We start from the raw sequence: 22,354 nt of genomic DNA on the forward strand, positions 1-22,354 counted from the left end.
CTGGCTCTGAATTTCCTTAGAAAGCCTGGGTTTGTTTTCATTTAGTACAGACGTCCCCACAAAGGTGCCCAATGCCTGGCTTGAAGATCCACTGTCTGGACGGGAAATCTCTCCTCCCCACAGCCCACATCTTTAGATATTAAAATGACTAAAAATGAGGAATATCTCAGTGATGGGGCTGGGAGTGCTCCGGGACCGCCTGCGGCCCTGCATCAGGCAGTGCCATTCTTATGGCTGAGGAGAGCCAGACAGGACTCATTTAGGAGTCAATGAGTACAGCTCCTGACCTGGCTGGAAGAGGCACTGATACTACCGTGCTCCTCTCTTTGCAGGAGCTGAGCAGCACAGCTCGGAACCCAAGCTTTGATTCCTCCAGGGGGTCCCCTCGCTTGACCGATTGGCTGGCTGGGGATAACTAACAGTTAAATGACCTCTGGTGCCAATGAAGAGTTCTTAGGGGTTTACTGAGGGAGCACGCGCGCATGGGAACATCTGGTGCCTGGCAGAGCTCAGATGGTAACGTCCAACATGTCATTCTCAGGGATCAGCCCTGAATTAAACAAGCTAATATCGGAAATGAAGGGAATACAAAAACAAGCCTACTGGGTGTCAGCAGAGCTCAACACTTCTGTTATTGCCAACAGAACCCACAGCCTCAGAAAGAAATAGGAGATACCTTTGAGAGGACAGTGGCAGCATTTCACCATCTGCCCAGTAGGGCTGGGCAATTACAGAATGAGATTGAATTTCACAGTTATCCAATTTATCTGTGTTCATTATCTGAGACAGGAGAACTGGGCAGGGGAGTAATTCTCAAGTCTCAGCCAGGGAGAAAGAATCGAGAGAAAGCTGACTCACTGGTTGATTTCAATGCCAGCCCGACTGAGGCACCAGACTCCATTTCATAACCACCACAGCGCAAAGGGTGACTGGGCAAGCTAGAAAGCTGATTAACATTTCTTTTCAAATCAGTAGATCTATTAAAGAAAAATATTGCAATATGCTTCCAATCCTGCTTCTTGACTCCTGTCATGCACAAGTGCTGATTCAAGGCAAAACTGTATTTTCATTGCCCTCTACCCTTCAAAAATTTGCACAAACAAGTTGACATTCCTTTTGCTCTAGTGTGGCTCTTTAATGCAGCATTTTGCAAAGTTGGTTTGGAAGTGGAGGCAGATGTACACATCAAGAAAAGGTCTGGCGTAAAATTTCAGTTTATTTCTATAAAGATTTCCAGTGGAAGAGTCACATGGTGGAGAAATCTATGATGACACAGAGAAGGTGAGTGTGTTGGAGGAACAAGCCACTCCCCGCTCTTTATGGGGGTTGAATTTTCCCTAGTGGACACATCCATAAGGAAGTGGAACATTGAGTGCATTTAGGAACTCTCAGGATTCCTGATTACCTGCCCTGTTACAAGTATGAAGGAAGTGCATTTGAGGTACGTTACCATTGGATTGGAGTCTGCAATCAGGTCACGTAGGGAATCCAGGAATCCCTGATCCTCCACCATTTGGGCATTGATGTCATGCAGCTTCGCCACACAGACGGCTGCCGTCTTCCGCACATAAGGGTCTTCATCCTTCAGACACTTCCGGAGCGGCTCACACAAATACTCTGTGATCTTATCCACACGGATGCAACCCATAGTACGGACTGCCAAAGCACGGATCAGCGGATTTGGATCTTCACAGTCCTGAGGGGGAAGCAACAGCAACAAATGAGTTTGTAAAGCAAGCCACTGATGTTTTTCACCATAGCTGCTGAAAGCTGGGATCAGGATGTTCTGATTTTACCTAGCCTAGACAATGGGTCCTCCCACTAGAGGAAGGCAATTTTCTGGTCAAGGACAAAAGGCTGGGAAAGCTTACTGGTTCTGAAAACTTTATTTACTGGTTCGCAGTGGTTTCTAGCCCTGGCAGCTTGCAGATAACTAAGTCATATTCTCAATGCTATTTGTTTTTCCTCACCCAAAACTTCAGCTGACATGCCTTGATCACCCAATCTCAAGAACAGTAAGCTAGAGAGGAATGCTTTTGCCATGTGAAAGCCGGGAATTCTTAGAACACAGTGGTTTCTAACCTTGGTGGTTTGATGTAGTGACTGCTAAAATTGTGTGAGAATTCAAGTGGATGGAAGATGGCAATTAACATAATGGGACTTTCTTCCAGGCCAATTTCTCATAGACCTCCAGAACTGGAAAGAAATGTCCTACATAGTGTCTCCATAAAATTGGGGTTCACAATGCATCAGACCTTAGCTATCATAGATCTCTCAACCTAGCAGTGCTTTTATGTGGGGGAGGGTGGGTGCAGAACTGGACACAATAGATCTCAAACCTCAAGACCAATGTAATTTTAACCCGATTTTAGAAATTCGGCCTGTTTCTGCTAATTGCTAACAGATCAGACACGATTCATTGACATTGTTAACAAAGTACTTCAAAATTCAGTAGACAAAAGACCTGAGCAGGATAGCCCCCAACAAGCATGAGGCATGCTTACCTTGTACTATTTAATCTCTTTTGATGGAAAAAACACCTGAAAGGGATTGATTTTCAGATGTATACAGGGAAGTGAGTCTCTGACAGATGCGTTTAACTCCTGGAAGTCAGGAACTGTAACTCAAATGGTGACTTAGCCTGAACTGTTCCAAACTACACTACCGCCCTTCAAAATTCACCCCCCGTAACACATTAGAGGGGAAATTTTAAAGCAGACAAAGAAGGAGGTCAGAAAGTGCTAGATCACTCACTAATAAGACATAATGGATAACTACATTCAGTCTGCTCATGTAGGGAGCTGCACCTTCACAGCTGACCTTGGAAAGCAGATGTCCCTTCTGAACTCAGTCCCGCCTTCCCTCTTCCCCCCAGCAGCATACTCATTCCCTCCTGCCACACCAAAAGCTTAGAAACATGCTCTGACTTATTTACTGGTACTCTTTGGATGTTCACAGTTCAATTCAATTCTATTTAAAGCATTAAGCCACAGTATACCTAGGAAATAAGTTATTTTAGTCAAGTGTGTTAGAAGATGTAGGTATAAATGACATGGTAAAAGCATGTGAAATAATGAACAGTACAAAAAAGGTGGATCAGGCTCTGCTATTCAAGCTGTCTGATCACACACGAAAACAAGGGAACAATCAATGGAATTGAAAGGTAGGTAATTTAAAACTGATAAAAGGAAATACTGTTCTAAATAATGCACAGTTAACCTGGGGAACTCATTGCCACGAGGTATTGAGGCAAAGATAGTTAGCGGGATTCAAAAAGAGGACTAGAAATTTCAAGGGATAACCAGAAAGTCCAGAGTTCTTGTTCATGTTTTAGCCTTTATTATAACTCTGGAAGGAACATAAACCCCCCTCTGACGGTGGTCAGTAAAACTTTCTCTGGGTGGTTCTCTCAGAACCACCTACTGCCAGGCTTATGCACCTTCCTCTGAAGCACCAGACACTTGCCACTATCGGATATGGGTTACTGGACTGGAGGGACCTCGGGTCTGAGACAGCATAGCAATTCTCAATTTCCTGCACCCCCACACAGGAGTCCCACACAAGCCCAAAGACTTTGGAGTACAAGTATATAGATTGCCTGCAGCCTAGAAGAAGCACATGCCAAACAAAGCACATTGACATGAACTATATGAGGCAGTTTTCTGATGAGCCCTGGGCCAAGTTACCTTCACAAAGCTGTTGACAGCCATAATGGCCATATCTGGCTGACTCTTGGCATAGTTCATTAGATACAGGTACACCAGCTTCTTCAGCTCCAGGTTGTCGGTCTGCATGCAGTTCACCACATCTGGAAAGAGTGAGCTGGATAAAAGGAGAGTGGAGGGAGGGGAAAGCGAAGAAGTCAGATGGACTGGCACACGAAGGGTAAATGACCCGTTTGACTGCATGACAGTGGAATCAACTGAGGCTAGGGAAAGTCTGGAGTTCTGCTGTAGCTCCTCTATTATATATTCAAATCAGAGGGCACTTTCCTCCCCAAACAGTTTGGGGACGATTTTCTAATAGTTTAATCATTTAATCTCCTCCTGAGTTTTAATATAAACCAGTGCCTAGAGCAAGTAAAACAACGCACTCTTGTAGAAGATGTATCTGATTATGAAGTTGACTGAACAATGTTAACATCACGTCTAGTTCTGGGGTTCACCTGAAACAACAGAGAACAGAGCAACACTTCACATAATGCTTAGTAGAGGACAGGAGACCTGACTTAGACTGAAACTGTAAACCAAATTTCAGCCCAGTATAATCTAAAACAATTAAGAGATTAAACCACAGCTCATATAAATACCAAGTAGCAATCTGTAAACAGCATTTCAGAGGAAGGTTATACTGGATTACTGCATCTCTCAGAGCTATGCAGATCTCAAAGCTAATGGGTGATGGGCCTTGGGCTACCTGAAATGTGCTGTGTCTTCAGTTCATCATCTCCTCTGTCCTGCAGTGAAGTCATAATGTTAATTTTCAACCTTACATTCATTTCCCTGCCAACAGACCACGAACCCAGGATTATGACGACTTTACTGCAGGATCCAGGAGAATCTGGAAGCCCTGACTGAAGCAAGTTGCTGCCAAGACAGCACAAGAATACTTATAGCCATTTGCCTTTAGTATAAACATTCCTCTTTAGGAGTTTGATGACATGTCGAAGGCCTGGTTTATGACTGTTAGTTCAAATCAAAACTTTGTCTGATAACGACTGGCATACAATCATCTGAAAACAATACCTCTGAGATACCTTTTTAAACTATAAACAAAAGCCCCATCTAGGCTAACAAGTGGATTAAAATAATGTCAGCTCAGATAGGACACCTAACGTAGCTAAGCCACGAACAGGTTTTGTTTAACAAGCCTTTGGCTAAACCAGAACTGGAGAATACTTTTTAATTCTGTGTATTAATTTATTGCCCATGTAAGCGAAGAGCTAGAACTGGTTTGAGCCAAGCAAAGTGCTAGCAAGCTTCTTCTTGACCACCACCACCACCTTCCAGCAATCAAATAAAGCACTTGATCCTGGCCTATAATTCCTCTACTCTTCCAACCCTGGAGTTCCCCAAAGAAGAGACTGCCTATTCATTCCCAGTTTAGGATAGTATTATGATGGACAAATATCCACAAAAATTAAGAGGAGACCAGCAGGATAGAGTATTGGACTGGGACTCAGACGACCAGGGTTCTATTCCTGGCTCTACCACTGGCTTGCTGAGTAACCTTGGGCAAGTCACTTCCCTTCCCCCCCGCCACTCTGTGCCTCAGTTTCCCCATCTGCAAAGTGGGCATGATCCTGCCGTCCTTCATAAAGTGCTTTGAGACCTACTGGTGAAGAGTGTTATATAAGAGTTAAATGCATTTCACTTATAACTGGGTCAGAATTAGTAACAAGGTTACTAGATGTTCAGAATCCATCAAACCTCCCAAATGATTGTGTGAATTCGTATGCTGTCACAGTGTCTCAAGACAGAAAGGCTCCCACACAGGAGATGATGAAATTAGAGACCATATGGGAGAGGGAACAAGCCTTTACCTGACATCCTTCCCCACAGTCATGGCAGCAATAACCTTCTTCACCGCTTCTTTCCTCTTCTCTTTCTTCTCATTGTTGAGTTCAGCCTTCAGTTCAAAGATCTCTCCTGCAAGGAGACAGAGCAGTCTAAATTTCAGTGGATCTAGCTTTAGAGTTACCTAGAAAATGACTTGTGCTCCCATCAATGCTGAAATGCTACTTCCGTCATCTTTGGGCTGGTGGATGATTCATGAGGTTATAGGAGGCCCTAGAAGAACTGCAGCACAAGCTGCACCGGGGAAAATAGAAAACCACCAAATGGGAGGCCCAAATTTGATAGCCTGGGGCAGAAGAGACCAGCAACAAGTCAGCATGATCAGCCTCTGGAGCAGAAGGGGGAGCTTGGGGAGGAAGTGACCCAACATTGCTCAGCTCCATTCACCAGTTAAACAGCAGTGCTGACGAGTTCTTAAGCTTGGTAACAGTGATCTTAAGAATGTCTGGGGGTTGTTGTTTAGCCACGAGAAATGAGGTGATCTTCAGTGCTCTAGCAATGGTGTGGAAGACACAGCCCCAAAGGAAACTGCTAATAAAAGCCACAACGTACGGTAGAATCTCACCACTTTCTGGGACACTAAACCACATCACTAAATTAGCCACTGAGAAAGAGCACAAAGAAACTATTATATTACTACGATCAAAAAGATCGAGGGTGCAGAGGGGGGAGACGCTGGACTAAAACATGTAAGAAATTGTGGCTCAGTTTAGCTAAGAATTCTGCCCAGACTTTCCTAGCTTCGCTCTTGTCACTGTTTGCTTCCTGCAAACGCAAGTGAGGGAACAGTGGGATGACACAGATCACTGTGCAATACAGGCATGGCAGGACCAGCAGCATCAAAAATAGGGAAGGACGATTTTAGTCAAACAAAAAACAGGTGAGGTAAAAAGACAGAACAAGCAAATACACTCAAGGAAGACTCATGCCTTGATTTGGAAACCACCTATAAAATAACTGAAGAGACCTTTTCTGAGATTAATTCTTCCAGCTATACCCTTGTGCAAAATCAGTTGAGGCTGGATCTCTGCAGCCATAAAGTAAACCCCATGATGAGTCAGAAGCACAGAATAATGTATATACACCAAACCAGACCCTTAACTCTGCTCAGACAGCAGCTGTAGGACACGGCTGGTTTGGAAAGGAAGCAAACCCTTCCCTCACTGGCAGCTGATTTCCCCAGGAGTACAGAGAAGGAATCACCATCAACAGAAACCACAAGCCACCTAACAAGGAGAGACAGCATAGCAGGAGTCAACAGTAATGTCAGGGGTGAGCTTTTGTGGAGGATCAAAGCACCCCTTGCAATGCTACACTCTAGCCCAAACCTTTGCTCCACACAGATCAATGCAGACAAACTACTGTAGGATTCTTCTTTAGATAAGTCCACGATTGCAATAAATAAGGGCTAAATGGTATGAGAGGTGCCTGTTCCCCAGGTATTTGTGTGTCGAAAAATATCTGGCAGAGCCAAAAACATTTTTTTGGGGGGGGTGGAGGGTGGCCTTTAGAGTAGGAACAAGGACATGGATTTTCAATCTGAAAGCACGATAGCGAACAGCTATGAGAACAAAGCTGCATTTTCTGTCCCTGCAGATTTTCTGGTTTCGCTTCATCACTGCTCAAACAGGAAAAGGAGGGGTCAAGCCAGGAGTCTACATGTGACAACAGTCCCTTTGGGACGGAAAGCTGTGCTGTTGATTCCACCATGCCAGACTGCAGGTGGAGGAAATGAAGGCAATTATCTAAACCACAAACAAAATATGGCAAAGGATTCGAAAACTATAAAGAACACATTGAGGAAACTGATTCATTAGCACCAGGCACCATTGCTGAGCATGTTTAAAAGCCAGTAATGCGATATGGGCCAGGGAAACCTGCTTGACATTTCATACCAACTCATTTAAAAGAAGACTGCAATCAACATCCTTAAAGATGGTTTATTCCAAATGGCATTTTTAGGACAGCCTACCTTTTTTCCAGACATGCCTGCCTGCTAAAGCAGCCTAGCATGCTGAGAGGTACATAAATCCTACTTTTCTCCCTAAACATTAGCTCAGTTCCTGAAGCTTAGCAAGTGCTGTTAGATTCACGAATACAGTGGATGTGAAGAGGTTTGATCAGGCAAGACCAGGAAATCAGAAAGGAATGAACTGCAAAGATGATAGTCAAACTATATGCCCTCCCACTTCCTCCGACGATGGGCCATTATGTTAGCAAGCCAGTTTCCATAGAAAACAACAGCAGAATTGGCTTGTAGAAAGATGCATTAAAGGTGCGGAGTTGTTATAAATGACTTCTATAATGCTGTAAATTCACTTTGTGTTTTACAGAGTAAGGTATGTTCCCTGCCCTAGTGCCAATGACTCAAGTAGGCCATTGGAAAGGCGCAGAAGTTACTGTTCTGAAGAACAATATTGTGGCTGCTTCCATTGCCAGCCATCTGAGAAAGACATCCAGCTCATAACTCTTATTGAGAGCACGCCCAAGAGTCTGACTGAGCCAGTATGCAGCACCAGCATTCTCCTTGTGTCTGCATCAGTTTCTGTGGAATGTAAGCTTCTGGTTTTTTAAAAAAGGTTATGGCAATCTTATAACCATCCCAGTGAGATCCACTTTCCTGCTATCTGGCTGTACCTGCAGATAGGGCTGTCATTTCTCTCTAAGGACTCATTTACACAGGGACACTCAGGAAAGTTGCTCCAAATTAACTTCTAAAGTGGATTAGTTAAACCATATTAAATCCCTGTGTGGACGCACACTTTCAGAATTAAAGTGCCCTTAATTCAGTTTAGATGAATTTACCGTGAATTAAGCTAAAACCAAATTAAGACCACTTTAATTCTGAGTAAGAACATCCACGCAGGGATTTACTGCAGTTTAACTACACCACTTTAAATTCACACCTTTCTTTAATCTGAATTCAATTTCCTGAGTGTCCCCGTGCAGACAAGCTCTTAAAAAGACGTAAATTCATTTTGTTTCAATAGGGTGCTCACTCTGAAGCATAACGACAACACAAACGGCAATGCGGACCATTCAGCAGAAACATTCAGACATTCTGGCACTGTGGAAGGAGCTAGAGACAAAAATCAACGTTCTACCCCAACCACCCAGACTCTGATCTGCAGCCACAACAAAACGCAGGATCAGTTCAGCAGCACTAAGGTCAATAGAAAAGGCAGAGTTTGGAGGCCTTGGAGTTAATGGTCCGTATTTACTGCTAGTCCTTTAGGCCAGAGTTTATGAGTAAGACAAATGACTCCACAGTGGGGGAGTAAGGTGAAGTGTGCCTCATGGCTACTTTATGCCCATGATCCACGATATTTCAGAAACACTACCTCTTTTCAACAAGGTGTTATGGATGATCACTAGGGCTAAGTGACAACCATGGTTACAATACAGTCAAGGGAGAATCATGTGGAGCACAGGGGTGAGGAATTTGGTTGGGGTAGGGATGAATTGGATATCTGGCTCCTCTGGTAGATTTCCCCATGGATTTTGAGAAGGCAGCAAGAGAGGACCCACAACTTTTTAGAAAAGAGCCTGGTGTGAACTCATAACAAGCCTTCCAAATGGCTAAAAATGTGCCCGTATAAACGCCCAGACCCTTCAAGCCTATTCTTCCCCACCACCCAACCCAAGCATACATCTAGTTGTCTGACTGGACAACTGTCCATGGTCCTGAACCCTTCAATCCAGCCCTAAACCTCCAAACAAGTCACTGTATGTTTCAAATCTCCAAGTTTTGCTTCCCTGATGCTCCGGAAAATCAGGGAGTCAGGAAAGGTAACTTGGGTCACTGAGTTTGCGCACTGCAAGACTATTCAGCACTTCAGTCCTGCCTTTTCATGCTACCAGAGGAAAAGGGGGAAGGAGGGGCTCAGTGACTGTTTCATGGCCTACTTTTGAAGAACTTCTCCCTGGATGATTGAAAGGAGAAATGGGGACAAAGCTAACAGGAGAGCACAAATTCTTCTAAGTGGAGTTCAAAAAAGGCACTTTAAAACGATAGCCACCCAGCATCTCCAGGAACCTGCAATATTTTGTAAGAGTTTAAAGCTAACCTTTTTTATTGGTTGTGAAATACTTCGAGTCCGTCATGGTTCCGATTCTTTAGCACGCCTGCAAGAACAATGAACATCTGAATAGAAGTTGCAGTTGCTGTCAACCCACTATGCAAACCCCACACGCAGAGAAACAAGGCTTAGCAAGAATGCCATAAGGGAATAAGCAAGGGTTCTGTACATACAACTTTTGTGCCACACCAACTAGTGAGGAAACTCAGCAAATACTTCTTTTTTTAATCAAGGAAGTTTCAACTGAAGTTTGCTGGCAAAACATGGCAGTTTGTTTCTGATAGGGCAGGAAAGGGGTCCAACAATCTCCCACCCTGTTCTTTCAATCCTCCCTGGTGGGGATGCTTTTAATTATACTGAGGGGGAAGACCTTTATGTGTTCTCCAGATATTTCATTCACCTCCTCCCCTCAAAAGTGAGGTATATTTAAGAAGTATTCATTTATGGAAACCGATTCATGTTTCAGAACGATCCATTTCAGACAATGGAGGGATATAAGTAAGGAAAGGGTAGTCTCCCCCTATTGGTGCATTTTGGGGTTGCATAAGAGAAGGAACTGCAAAATGGACCGTTCCCCACATGCACCAAAAAAACGTTTTTCCTCATTCTTAACACACAGCATCGCTTTTTTAAAAAGTGTTTTACAAGAAACTTATGGAAGCTTGAAGCTGAAATCTTTTCCATCTCACTGCCACGCCATCTGCACATTGGCCTGCTACTGTAGGGCTGCACTGCAAACGCTGGTTTGGTATTATAGGTACGTTGGTCATGAGGACCGGGTTCCATGGGCACACGCTGGTCTGTTACCAGTCACAATGGCTTCCCAACTACTTGCGCTTTGTTTCACAAAACCTACTGGATTACTAACAACATGTACAAATTATAGGGACATCACAAACATATCAGGAAGAATGTAGAATCCATTTTACATTTTTTAAATAATGTGATTGGTGGCGGCCAGGGAGGAAAGAGACTTTCCCACAAGCTTTCAAACAGTACCTGGGGAAAAGACAAGCACAGGAGAAGGAAGCCTTATTTCTTTTGATTATGAAATTAGTATCACAGCCAAAAACCTGAAATACAACTTGCCCCTACAATTATCCAATCAATTCCTTTCCTAATTTTTCTCCCTCTCCTTTCCTGTTTTTGTCCGATCTCCTTTCTTGTCTTACGTGCATTTCTGTCGTCTCCATTTCTCGTGCTCTCCCTCTCTCCACTCATTACTGCTTCTCTCTCTCCAGCCCCTATTTCAGTCTTACGCTTCCATTTTTCTTGAAATAGGGACACCTCCGTTCTTCCTAACGACTCTCCCTCTGCTGAAAATCTAGATGTGGATCCCCTTGTAACGGACTGAGCCTGCCCCCTCCTCCTGTCAGCCTGAAGTGTTGGATACAAAACAAGCCAGACATCTTTCCCTCACAGGCTGATTGTGCTGCCTTAAGAGCTCCCAGGCCCAAGGGAACAAATTTGGTTTTGAACTCTTTCTGTCCCAAAAGAATAGCAGACCAACACCACTTCCTGTTTGTGCTGCTCATCCCCCACCACCCTAAACACATCCTTTTGGAACTCCTGGTCCTATCATATCTCCTTCCCTCATATTTTGTTTATATTCCCTCCTTTGACTCCAGATGATGCTAATGCTGCTGCTTCTTTTGCTTCAGCAGTAAAGTTACTATGAGTAGTAGCAGCAGAGGTAATGAGATAATCCTGGTCACTTTCAGTTTGCTCCATGAGGGAGACTCTAGGCACAGCTGTAGTCCCGTCCAGCTGCCAAGGAGTGGAAAATGGCAAATGTTATTCTCTATATGGCGTCATCCTCATCAGCTCTTGCCTGTGGTGCTCCTGCAGGTGTACCTACCCTCAGCCCAGCAGCTGCAGCAGGGTGACCTTGATCAGGATTGTTCACTCTGGTTCTGCTCCTGCTTCACCACTGGGCTAGCTTTGTGTTTGGGAGCAGCAACACAAGAGGTAATTTTGAAAACAGAGACAGAAGGATACTCAAAACAAAAAGGGGGAGAGATAGTATCACTTTGAATTTACACTCCTGAAGCTCACCAGTCTTGGCAGCAATCCCCATAGCCTTCCAAGAGAGGAAGTTGCTACAAGTCTCATTTCATAATTAAAAAGGCAGCCTACTTGCAGCTGCAATGTTATTGCTGACGCACTGCTTAGGATTTTAGCCTAGTTTGAAAGAGGACTTAAATGTCTTTCATTTACTAAAGTAATGGGCACAATACCAGTTTTTTGAGAATTAATGTAGTTCTCGCTATGCTTTAGTTTTCTTACACACAGGATCTACCACCCTGGCCAGACCCTGCACTGATTTAGTCTGGTATTCTAATAATGGCCAATACCTGGTTATTTAAGGAAAGGCCAGACACCCAATAACACACATTTAACTAACAGCGCAATGCTACACAGAGGAGGAAAATTCCTTGCTAAACTTCACAGGTGACCTTTATGCCCTGAGGCTTGAGATTTCATTATCCTTATTATTTTAGCTTGCTCAGCTACAAATGTCATTAGCAGTCATAAAATTACTCATCTTTTATTTAAATCTAGTCACAGTACGTCTTAATGACCTCCTGATTTGGCAGATACAAATAACATTTAAGACTATTATTTTAATAAGTACCACAGCTACAATATTCCAAATACAATATAAGGCTGCCTTTCCCCAGGGTGCAGAATATTTTGCTTCATTCTATGTTTGAGCTAGGTTCACACATGCTGTCAAAGGCAATTTCCCAGTGGTACTCAGTATAATCTGGTTTACTAAGCAAACACATTACAGGGCACAGCTAGTCTCACGTGAAACCAAGAAACAAAGAGAGACATGAGAGCTGTGATTCACAAATGACAATGGTTTCAAATAACTATCAAGGAAATGCCAGCTTCTTCTCCACAATTCAAAACAGCAGGAAAGCTGAAACATTTTAAAAGATGGAAAACAGATATTTTCATTAGCAAGAACTGAGGGATGTTTAAAGATGACTGAGGTTGTAAAGTAATTATAATTCATCATCCTGGAGCCCAGTGTCTTACCAGCACCTGCTAAACTCAGAACAGGTAAATGAGGAATGGTTTTGAGGTTTGCAACAAAAGGCCTACATTCACTCCCAGATAAGAACAAGAACATGACAAGAAAATACCCAGTGGGCTCTAGTCTCATCTAGCAGCCCTGCTGGCTCACCAGCACGTTGTTCCTTTAAGTGTTTGAAATTCAAATTTAGATTGAACCAGATGCCTCTAATTCAGTGACTAGAGCAGGAATAAAGAAATCACTACATCCAGAGACATAAACAGTCTCACACAATAGCGTCAAAGAAAGATGGGTCTTGTAAATGACAAACACTAACCCCGACCACCCAAAACTCTGGAACCTACAGGCCCCATCTAGTTTTGTGCCGGGCCCTGGGTAATCTCAGTGGTGAGGACACTAGCCTTATTAAAAAATAATCGGGAAAAGTCTCAGGCGAAGACAATCTGAGCGGGTGATTAACCTGGGAACTCTGGAAGGGGAACAGTCCCAGCTGGGGCATGGAAGCTAGACCCGCTCTGGAGCGACGGGTGGGTCCCCAGCCTCTCTAAGGAACAGCCCCAGTTTCACCAGTTGACGAGCTGGGCCAGCCCAAGGATATAGCACAGCTCCTGGGCGGCGAGGGAAGCGCCTTACACGGGGCTGGGGGGGGCGGGGACGCGCGCCTCACACGGGGCTGGGGGGGGGGCGGGGACGCGCGCCTCACACGGGGCTGGGGGGGGGGCGGCGAGGGAAGCGCCTTACACGGGGCTGGGGGGGGCGGGGACGCGCGCCTCACACGGGGCTGGGGGGGGGGGGCGGGGACGCGCGCCTCACACGGGGCTGGGGGGGGGGGCGGGGACGCGCGCCTCACACGGGGCTGGGGGGGGGGCGGGGACGCGCGCCTCACACGGGGCTGGGGGGGGGGCGGGGACGCGCGCCTCACACGGGGCTGGGGGGGGGGCGGGGACGCGCGCCTCACACGGGGCTGGGGGGGGGGCGGGGACGCGCGCCTCACACGGGGCTGGGGGGGGGGCGGGGACGCGCGCCTCACACGGGGCTGGGGGGGGGGCGGGGACGCGCGCCTCACACGGGGCTGGGGGGGGGGCGGGGACGCGCGCCTCACACGGGGCTGGGGGGGGGGGGCGGGGACGCGCGCCTCACACGGGGCTGGGGGGGGGGGCGGGGACGCGCGCCTCACACGGGGCTGGGGGGGGGGGCGGGGACGCGCGCCTCACACGGGGCTGGGGGGGGGGGCGGGGACGCGCGCCTCACACGGGGCTGGGGGGGGGGGCGGGGACGCGCGCCTCACACGGGGCTGGGGGGGGGCGGGGACGCGCGCCTCACACGGGGCTGGGGGGGGGCGGGGACGCGCGCCTCACACGGGGCTGGGGGGCCCGTGCTCCACCAGTATCGAGGAACCTGGGCCCGGCTCCGCCAACGTTTGGGCTTAAGGCGCTTCGGGGGGACGCGGGGCCCAGGGCGGCCAGCGCGGGGCCCGGTCCGTCCTGGGCACCGCCACGAATCACACACACCCGGGGGGGAGAGGGGCGGGTGCCCCGGCGAAGGGGGGGGCGAGGGGCCGCAGCCTCCAATCTCTCCGCCCGGCCCTGGCGAGGCGAGAGCGGCGCTGGGAACAAAGGGCGGCGGGGCCCGCCGGGGGCAGCTCCCGCCCCGGCGCCCCAGGGCCCTGCCCCCGCCCCCGGGGCGCCTCTTCCCCTCTGGAGCCCTCCGCCCCCGGAGCCCCCCGCCCTGGGCCCGGCCCCCCAAGCCGGGCCTGCTCCATGGGCCGGGCGGAGCCGGCCCCCACTCACCGGGGCGTCGGGCACAGGGCGGGGCAGGGACACAGACACACACCGCTGCGGAGGAGGCGGCGGCGGCTGGGGACGGGAACCGGAAGCGAGGCGGCTCGGAAGACTCAAAGCGATAGAGTTCCCCCCCTCGCCTCGCCTAGAGTGTCCGCGCCGCCGCGGCCATAGAGACCCGGCTGGGGGCAGAGCGTCGCCTCTTGCTCCCGCTTCCGGGATGCTCCCCCCGCCCCCCGGGAGGGGCGCTGGCCAGCCTGGGCCCGGCGCTGGGGTAAGGGTGGGGCCGGGCCGGTGAGACCCCGCCCCGCCCCGCCCCGCAGGAGCCTGGCCCCCCCAGATCCCCCCGCCCGCGGGCCCGGCGGCTCCGCCCCCTCTCGGCCGGCCCCTTGGCGTGACCCGCGGCCCCGCCCCACCCCCTGCTGAGGCAGCCCAGCTCGCCCACGCCCGCGCGGGGTCCCGTCGCTGCCCCCCCACCCCCGCGCGTGGGGCACAGAGGCCAGCGTCGCAGCCGCTGCTCGCGGGCTGGGCGGGACTTTCAGCATTAACCCCTCCCCCCCCCCTGTCTCCTTTGTCCCAGGTACCGTGGGGAAAGGTCGGGATCCTTCTGCCGGGGGGGGGGAAGCCATGGCCGAGCATGGGGCTCATCTCACCGCTGCTTCAGCCAGCGATGACAGGCCTTCCGTCTTCGAAGTGGTGGCCCAGGACAGCTTGATGTCAGCCCTGAGGCCTGCCCTTCAGCATGTGGCCAAGGTAAAGGTGCCCCCCCTCCCCCAGACTTTAGAGGGGAGCTGGTATCCACAGAGCAGGGGGAAACGTGCATGTATAAAAATATGACACCCAGTGAGTTTGGTGTTAGGTTACAGCCAAGTTAAAAGGGGGTGGGGGGGTGTTTCCTAGGGGGGAATGGTACCTTCTAAAGCAAGGGTTCTCAAACTGGGGGTTGGGACCCCTCGGGGGGTCACGAGGTTATTCTATGGGGGGGGGTCGTGAGCTGTCAGCCTCCACCCCAAACCCCACTTTGCATCCAGCATTTATAATGGTGTTAACTATATTTTAAAAAGTGTTTTTAATTTAATAAGGGGGGGGTCGCACTCAGAGGCTTGCTGTGTGAAAGGGGTCACCCGTACAAAAGTTTGAGAACCCCTGTTCTAAAGTCTCCGGCTGGGGGCTTCTGCGTATAGCATTGAGGTCTCGATGACTGCGCTACTGGATTGCGTTTGCAAAGCTTTAGGGCAGCAGTGTTATGTTAAGGAAGGGCATGTGCCAGTACTTTCACTGGAAATACCTAGTGGCAGGGGTTTACTACTCCATCATAAACATGTGCTATGGATTGAACCTTGGAAGATCGTTTTTTGTGTGTCATAATTCTGAAAATAAGTGACAGTGTTCAAGCTGAATCATAATTCGAATTTGTGTCAAGCATGCATTTGGTGTCAGTTAGCCTATCCATGAGAAGAAGTACAGGCTAATGATTAAAGCAGAATCAGGACTTCTGTAGCCTATTCCTGGCTCTGACACTGACTTTCCATAGACCCTAGGCAAGTCACTTAATTTCTCTGTGCCTTGGTTTTTCTACCTGTAAAATGGGGGATAATCCATACTTACCTCGCCCAGAGGTTGGGAGAGCTAATTCATTAGTGTTGGGAAAGCACTTTGGTGATCGTTGAATGGAAGGTGCTATAAAAGGGCCAAGTGCTGTCTTAGGCTACAGAACTCTTGTGCCTGTCATTGACTCAGTATAGCACACAGCTTGCAACCTCTCTCCACTGCTGATGCTATAATGGTACAGGAGCTGAGAATTCTGGACTCGCAAAAAGAAAGTCAAAGGGCTCCTCTGTGTGGAAAGTCGCCCTGTGGTGGGTACATGACATTTCCTTTGTGCTGTTGAAGAATGGGATAAATTGCATATAATTAGTGCACTGATTAGCACTCTCCATCTTCAGATCACTGTACAAACATTAATTAATCCTCTCAGTAAGCCTGTGAGGGAGGAAAATGTTCTCTCCAGCTAGGGACACTCAAGCAGTGAGGTGAAGTGGCTTGTCCAAAAAAACAGATGAAGTCAAAAGTAGACCTAGGACTGACTGGCGCTCATGAGGTCTTGGCTCCAAGTCCTGTGCTTACACCAACTTTTTCTCTAGCACACGAAGGGATGAGTGCCTAGATCTAAGTCTTTCTGCCTGGACTGTTGCTGACAATGCTACTTTAGTTCCAGACATGGGGTACTAAGGCATTTATATTGAAGAAATGTTCATGGAGGGAAAACACAAATATATACAGTGCATTTGAGTCTTTGATTCAGTGAGGATACATATGCAGACAGTTAATGTTTTAGGGGATGCACTTTCATTATTGGGGAATGAGGGTGATCACTACCATGTCCCCTGTGAAATGCCCTTTACTCGCCTTTCACCCCTGGAATTCGCATCTGGCTTAAGTCACACATAGATACAGTATTGCCAGTCATATGCTGGTAGCAAACTGAAGGATTTAATTTTCCACAAAAAGAATGAGGAGTACTTGTGGCACCTGAGAGACTAACAAATCTATTTGAGCAGAAGAGACTAACAGATTTATTTGGGCATAAGCTTTCATGGGCTAAAACCCACTTCAAAATTTATAAATTTTCCACAGGGCCAAAGTTCTATTAGCCAGTGTCTTATTCTGATCACTGCTCAAGTCTGTGTTTCTGAACCGTTTCTTATACTGGATACATAGGTCATAATTGTTTTAACTGATTGAGTGGGTCTTTGACACCACTTCCTTCCCTGTTCCATGGATCTTATTTTAGGTGCTTGCTGAATCCAATCCCGGCCGCTATGGCTTCCTCTGGCGTTGGTTTGATGAGATCTACACCCTCCTGGATCTGTTGCTCCAGCAGCATTTTCTGTCCCAGTTTAGTGCCTCTTTTTCAGAAAACTTCTATGGCCTAAAGAGGATAGCGGTGGGAGACAGCAAGGGGCTGTATCAGCTGGCCAGTGCTGGGTTGCCAAAGAAGGAACACTGGAAGTCTATCCTCTTGTTGGTTCTCATTCCTTATCTGAAAACAAAGTTGGAGAAATTGGTCTCCAGTCTGAGGGAAGAGGACGAATATGCCATCCATCCTCCATCATCATCCTGGAAGCGCTTTTACAGGGCCTTTTTAGCAGCCTATCCCTTTGTAAACATGGCCTGGGAGGGCTGGTTTCTCAGCCAGCAGCTGTGCTATATCCTTGGTAAGGCTCAGCATCATTCCCCGCTGCTGGCCCTGGCTGGTGTACGCCTGGTTAGACTGACAGCAGAGGACATCCAGGTGTTGGAGCAGAAACTAGCAGCAGCTACTGCAAGCCAGCAGCCAGCTCACAGGTGAGTTAGAAAGGAGCCAGACAAATAGAGCTTAGAATTATTGCAGTGTTACGTGGGAATTTGGGGCTGTGTTTCTATTCCCCAGATGGTGCTTTAGCATAAAACTGTCTCAGTGTTAAGAGGTACCAAAAGGGGTTCAAACAGGGCTCCTATTATTGTCACATATGTTTCCTTCATTTTTAAAAGCTCAATGTGACCTCCCTTGAAGGGGGGAGCAGAGTCTGGTAGCCTGCCTGTCAGAGTTAATTTCAGAGGTCTCTGGTTCCAAAACTGCCTTAATTTGCAGGAGTTCAGTCTCTGTGACCTGTTCAATCCTTGGGTAGTCTTCTGAAACTGCCACTGAACGAGTGAGTGGGACGGACCAGTTGTCCACTAGTGGACTGGGACTAGCAATTCTGTTCCTACAGAAATCCTGACCAGAAGGCAATGAGTTCTGGACACTCCCAACCTGAGCCTGCTTTGAAACTAAAGCATGGGTTAATTCCTTTGTACCCCAATCCTTCTCAACCCCAGTCCTTCCACCTAAGAACTTCAATGGGCCTGGACCTATTTTCCAAGTTTTAAATTTCTGTGCCCCATGCACCAAATTACACCTCCCTAAAATACCTGTGGTGTTCATTTCCTCAGTTGATTCTAAATAATGTAAACATCACACATTTGTAACAAGGTATCCTTTTAAAAAGCAGTAGCTGACTAGCCCTGAAGTCTCCCTCGGGTACGCAGTCGTGTATTGCCTCTGCACTATTAGTTTACACAGGTGACTAGGCGGGATGCTAATTATCAGTCTGTACCTTATCTCCCTGCTGCAGCATTAAGGAGCAAGTGCAATCAGCGGTGAAAAAAGCATTGGGAGGTGTTGCCTTATCCCTGTCCACCAGCCTCTCCGTGGGCGTGTTCTTCCTGCAGTTTCTGGACTGGTGGTACTCATCTGAGAACCAGGAGACCATCAAATCATTGACTGCATTGCCTACTCCTCCGCCACCCGTGCACCTGGACCATGGCACAGGCTCACCTCTCGTACCAAAACTGAAGACCGTCTGCCCGTTGTGCCGCAAAATCCGAGCCAACGACACAGTCCTCTCCACATCCGGCTTTGTGTTTTGTTATCGCTGCGTCTACACTTATGTAAAGAGTCACCAAAGGTGCCCCATCACTGGCTATGCTACAGAGCTGCAGCACCTTGTTAAGCTGTACTCCCCTGAAAGCTGAAGGGAGTGCACTGCACTGATACTTACAAAGCAGATACATGATGGGTGCGGGCCTGTATACTCTAGGTTCTTGTCTACCTGGAACACAACTTTTCTGCCAGCCCAACTGTGTATAACACATTACTAGGGCAGCAAAAGGTACAGTGACCGTTCATGAGCAGAATAATCAGACTCTAAGGCACATTTGGACACTAAGTTCAGCAGCAGCACTAGAGTTTTCGTTGCCTTAAATGCTGCTCTATCCAATTCCAAGATGCAAGGGCTAGGTTGACAGCCTCTCAACCAGAAAGCTCTGGTACTGACCACTGTCAAAGGCAGATATGGGCCTCAAAAAACCACTGATCAGCTTCAGCCTGGCCCTTCCTACGTTCCTAAGAGTCATCACGTTCTCCCTAGCTCTGCTTCTAGACTACTTCATCTTAGAATTCACAAGAGAGCATGAACAGAGCTGTGCCCCCCAATTCATATCAGTTTGCCATAAATTTAGGCTTCTCCCCCCACCATTCCCCTTGGACAACTCGGGCTGAAGTTAGCAAACCAGGCAGCACAAGCACGAACCAGGGAACGGATGCCCTCTGTCTGAATTGGGTTTGAGCATATGTGACTGAAGCCAGATAAAAATGAACTGTGCCAATTCAGACTTGCTTTGTTGAATGTATCCTCAAATCTGGTAGCGACTACTGGCATAGCAAAGCCGCTTCTCTCTTCCTTCCTATCTATCAGGACACTGGGAATTAGGACCTAACTAGACTCATTCCACTTCTGTTATCTAATGGTTTAAACCACTGGTAAACTGCTTATCTGAAAGTTTATATTTGCATGAATGAATCAGACTGCAGCTGCTTTCATCATAACATATGGACAGCTGGTGGAGACCCAATGGATCAAAGTAAAATCACACATTGTGAAAATTGTAATCCAAAAGCAGTGCCCTCATATTGAAGAGGAGCCAAGACTCAGGCTGCAGTTTGCCACTTTTAATTAGGACTGGTGTAGAGTAGCTTCCTTTAGCACCTTACGTCCATTTGGTCAAACTGAAATGTCTCCTTTGATCTCTAAGCAGGCAGAGTATAGAAGTTGGCTAGTAGTGATTTTAAGGTGATTCCTGCTTCCACAGCACTCTGGTTGATCTAGTTTAGCACAGATAATTTTAGACAGTTTGAAGGAGTGGCTTTTCATGAAGTGTGAACCTTGTTTTCTACAGAGGGCAGCAGTAGACTATCCTAGCTGGTATGGTATTACAATACATTATAGAAACAGCAGTTTAGCCTTCTAACAACTTGCTGCAAAGAACTTGTATAATCTTTTCACATTAAGAGCCAAGTTCTTCTTTTTTAATCCTTTGAGGCACAAGAAGGGTCCTTAACTCCTGTACACTGTTAAAATGAAAGCTGTCATTTTAGATACCAGACAAGTGCTAATGGCTACCTCTACCTTTGGAGGCATATTAACAGGAAGTCAGGTTCATTTTGCTGCCTCCTGCTGGGATCTATAAATATAGACACTTCACCAGCTTAAGGGAGCTCATGTAAACACACCTTATTGAAAAAAGTCACATTCAGTGAAAGATTATCCAATATTGAGTAGATTTTACAAGGCTTTTAATATGAATTAATTCCAAATCTGAGCTATATCTATTACATCTTGCTTCAGCAAATATTTCCCAACAGTTGTTACATTTTTTTTCTGAAAAATTGATAACCAAGATGCTCCAGGAGAGCAATACAACATGGCCAGCCCCAGAAGGCTTGATTACACAGACCTACAAACGTAGTCCCACTGACTCAGTACAACTGCTCATGTAAATAAAGGCTACCAGACTGGGGCTAGAGTGTTTATTAAAAAGGTAGTTTTAGGATTTTTTTTTCTAGGGTCTTTTGGTGTCCAATAGTGCTGCTCTCTCTCAGCTAGCAGAAGTGAAGAAAACAGTTTCAGTCTCCTTATTGCAGCCTATAACTGATCACTGACTTTTCCATTGAATTACGCTTAGTCTTATTGACTGAGCCTTTTAAATTAATTTTAAATCAATGATTCATTAGTGTCATGACCTAAGTTTTATGTAATTTTAAAGTTAGTACAGTAACTCATTTAGTCATCCCAGTGAAAGTTGTTTCATTGCTGATCGATTAGGGAACATGCTCGTTTAAAGTTGTGCAATGCTCCCTTATAATGTTATTCAGCAGCCACCTGCTTTGTTCACTGCTTGCAGAAAGAGCAGCCTATTGGAGCTAGCTGGTGGGGGCTTGGAACCAGGGTGGACTGGCAGGCCCCCCGCTCCCCACAGTTCCCTGTGCTGCAGTCGCCCAGCAGGCTATCAATAGCCAGGCAGTTCAGCTGTCCCTCTCGGGAGCCTCCTGCTTGCTGTGCAGAAGGGGGAGAGGGGTGCTAATGTCAGTGTTTCCCCTACTCCTGCCCCCTCCCCCCCGTCCTGTACCCCTTCTCCATAGAGCAGGGGGCCATGACAGGGCTCAGGACGGAGGGAGCTTGCTGGCAGCAGCTGCTGTCTCAACTTGCTGATCTACTTAAAACGGCAGCGTACTTAGCGTGGGGTCAGCGTAAAGGGGCAATGCATGTCTGTCTCTTACACATGGTGTGTGTCTGTCTCTCTGCCATGCTGTCTCCCTCCATTCTTCCGGCTGCCTTGTAGAGTGTGAGGCTACATTGACAACAATGTTTTAACCCTTGAGGGCTAAGCCAAGTGCTAGTTTAATATCCCACCCTCTTACTCCACCACCTCAACCAAGCTTCACAATCATCATTGCTGTGTACAGTATTAAATTGTTTGTTTAAAACGTACACTGTGTCTATATATCTTTTGTCTGGTGACAATAATTTCCCTGGAACCTAACCCCCCACAATTTACATTAATTCTTATTGAGAAATTGATTTGCTTAACATCATTTTGCTTAAAGTAGCATTTTTGAGGAACATAACTCCTCGCTTAACATTGTAGTTACTGTACATAACACTGGAACTTCAGTCTGTATTTGCACTTCAATTATTGTTTTAAGTAGAAAAATTAATAAATTTTTCTACCCCAGCACGTCTTTCTAATGAAGCAGGCTTTACTTAACTGGTCACATCCTTTAAGCATTCAGTATTGCTCTAAAATCCCCACCCAAGTCTGACAAAGATACTGCGTTGGATTTGATGCTCCAATTAGTTCATTGTGCTCCATGTGAACAGACATCTGAACACGAAACTGTTACTCAAACCTGGAAGAAAATGAAAGCTGAATTAGAACACAGTTTAAAAAGGCCTCATTAATAGCTATTGCATAATTTACTCAATTACAATTTAACCAAGTTTGCATATTTTG

The 22,354-nt window shown here is 47.1% G+C and overlaps 2 protein-coding genes across 9 annotated transcripts in view; one reads left to right on the plus strand and one right to left on the minus strand.

Annotated features, from left to right (window-relative positions):
- The window catches only part of AP2B1 (adaptor related protein complex 2 subunit beta 1), a 98,759-nt gene extending 84,037 nt beyond the window's left edge, over positions 1-14,722 (minus strand). For 3 of the 8 annotated variants that reach the window (XM_073315538.2, XM_073315537.2, XM_073315532.2), the window contains exons 1-5: positions 14,489-14,720; positions 9,644-9,701; positions 5,543-5,648; positions 3,687-3,822; positions 1,451-1,696 (exon numbers count right to left, since the gene is read on the minus strand). In XM_073315538.2, the coding sequence (XP_073171639.1) occupies positions 1,451-1,696; positions 3,687-3,822; positions 5,543-5,648; positions 9,644-9,680 (525 nt within the window). In that variant the 5' untranslated portion in view covers positions 9,681-9,701; positions 14,489-14,720. Of the gene's footprint in view, positions 1-1,450; positions 1,697-3,686; positions 3,823-4,093; positions 4,166-5,542; positions 5,649-9,643; positions 9,702-10,584; positions 10,655-11,513; positions 13,100-13,158; positions 13,343-14,488 lie in introns of those variants that run through there. The other 5 variants (XM_073315535.2, XM_073315536.2, XM_073315534.2 and 2 more) reach the window with 5 other exon arrangements.
- On the plus strand, positions 14,675-21,831 carry PEX12 (peroxisomal biogenesis factor 12). The gene is made up of 4 exons (XM_073315542.1): positions 14,675-14,753; positions 15,060-15,232; positions 17,274-17,827; positions 18,637-21,831. The coding sequence occupies exons 2-4, from the start codon at positions 15,107-15,109 to the stop codon at positions 19,034-19,036; spliced, it is 1,080 nt and encodes a 359-aa protein (XP_073171643.1). The 5' UTR covers positions 14,675-14,753; positions 15,060-15,106; the 3' UTR covers positions 19,037-21,831.
- The last annotated feature ends 523 nt before the right edge of the window (positions 21,832-22,354 follow it).

This window comes from Lepidochelys kempii, chromosome 17 (genome assembly GCF_965140285.1).
Source record: "Lepidochelys kempii isolate rLepKem1 chromosome 17, rLepKem1.hap1, whole genome shotgun sequence".
In the NCBI taxonomy this organism is placed as follows: Eukaryota; Metazoa; Chordata; order Testudines; family Cheloniidae; genus Lepidochelys; species Lepidochelys kempii.

Excerpts from the sequence above, each read along its gene's own strand:
- PEX12 (XM_073315542.1), top strand. The coding sequence starts at position 15,107 with ATGGCCGAGCATGGGGCTCATCTCACCGCTGCTTCAGCCAGCGATGAC. Across the intron at positions 15,233-17,273 it reads CCCTTCAGCATGTGGCCAAG|GTGCTTGCTGAATCCAATCC; the intron begins GTAAAGGTGCCC and ends ATCTTATTTTAG. Across the intron at positions 17,828-18,636 it reads AGCCAGCAGCCAGCTCACAG|CATTAAGGAGCAAGTGCAAT; the intron begins GTGAGTTAGAAA and ends TCCCTGCTGCAG.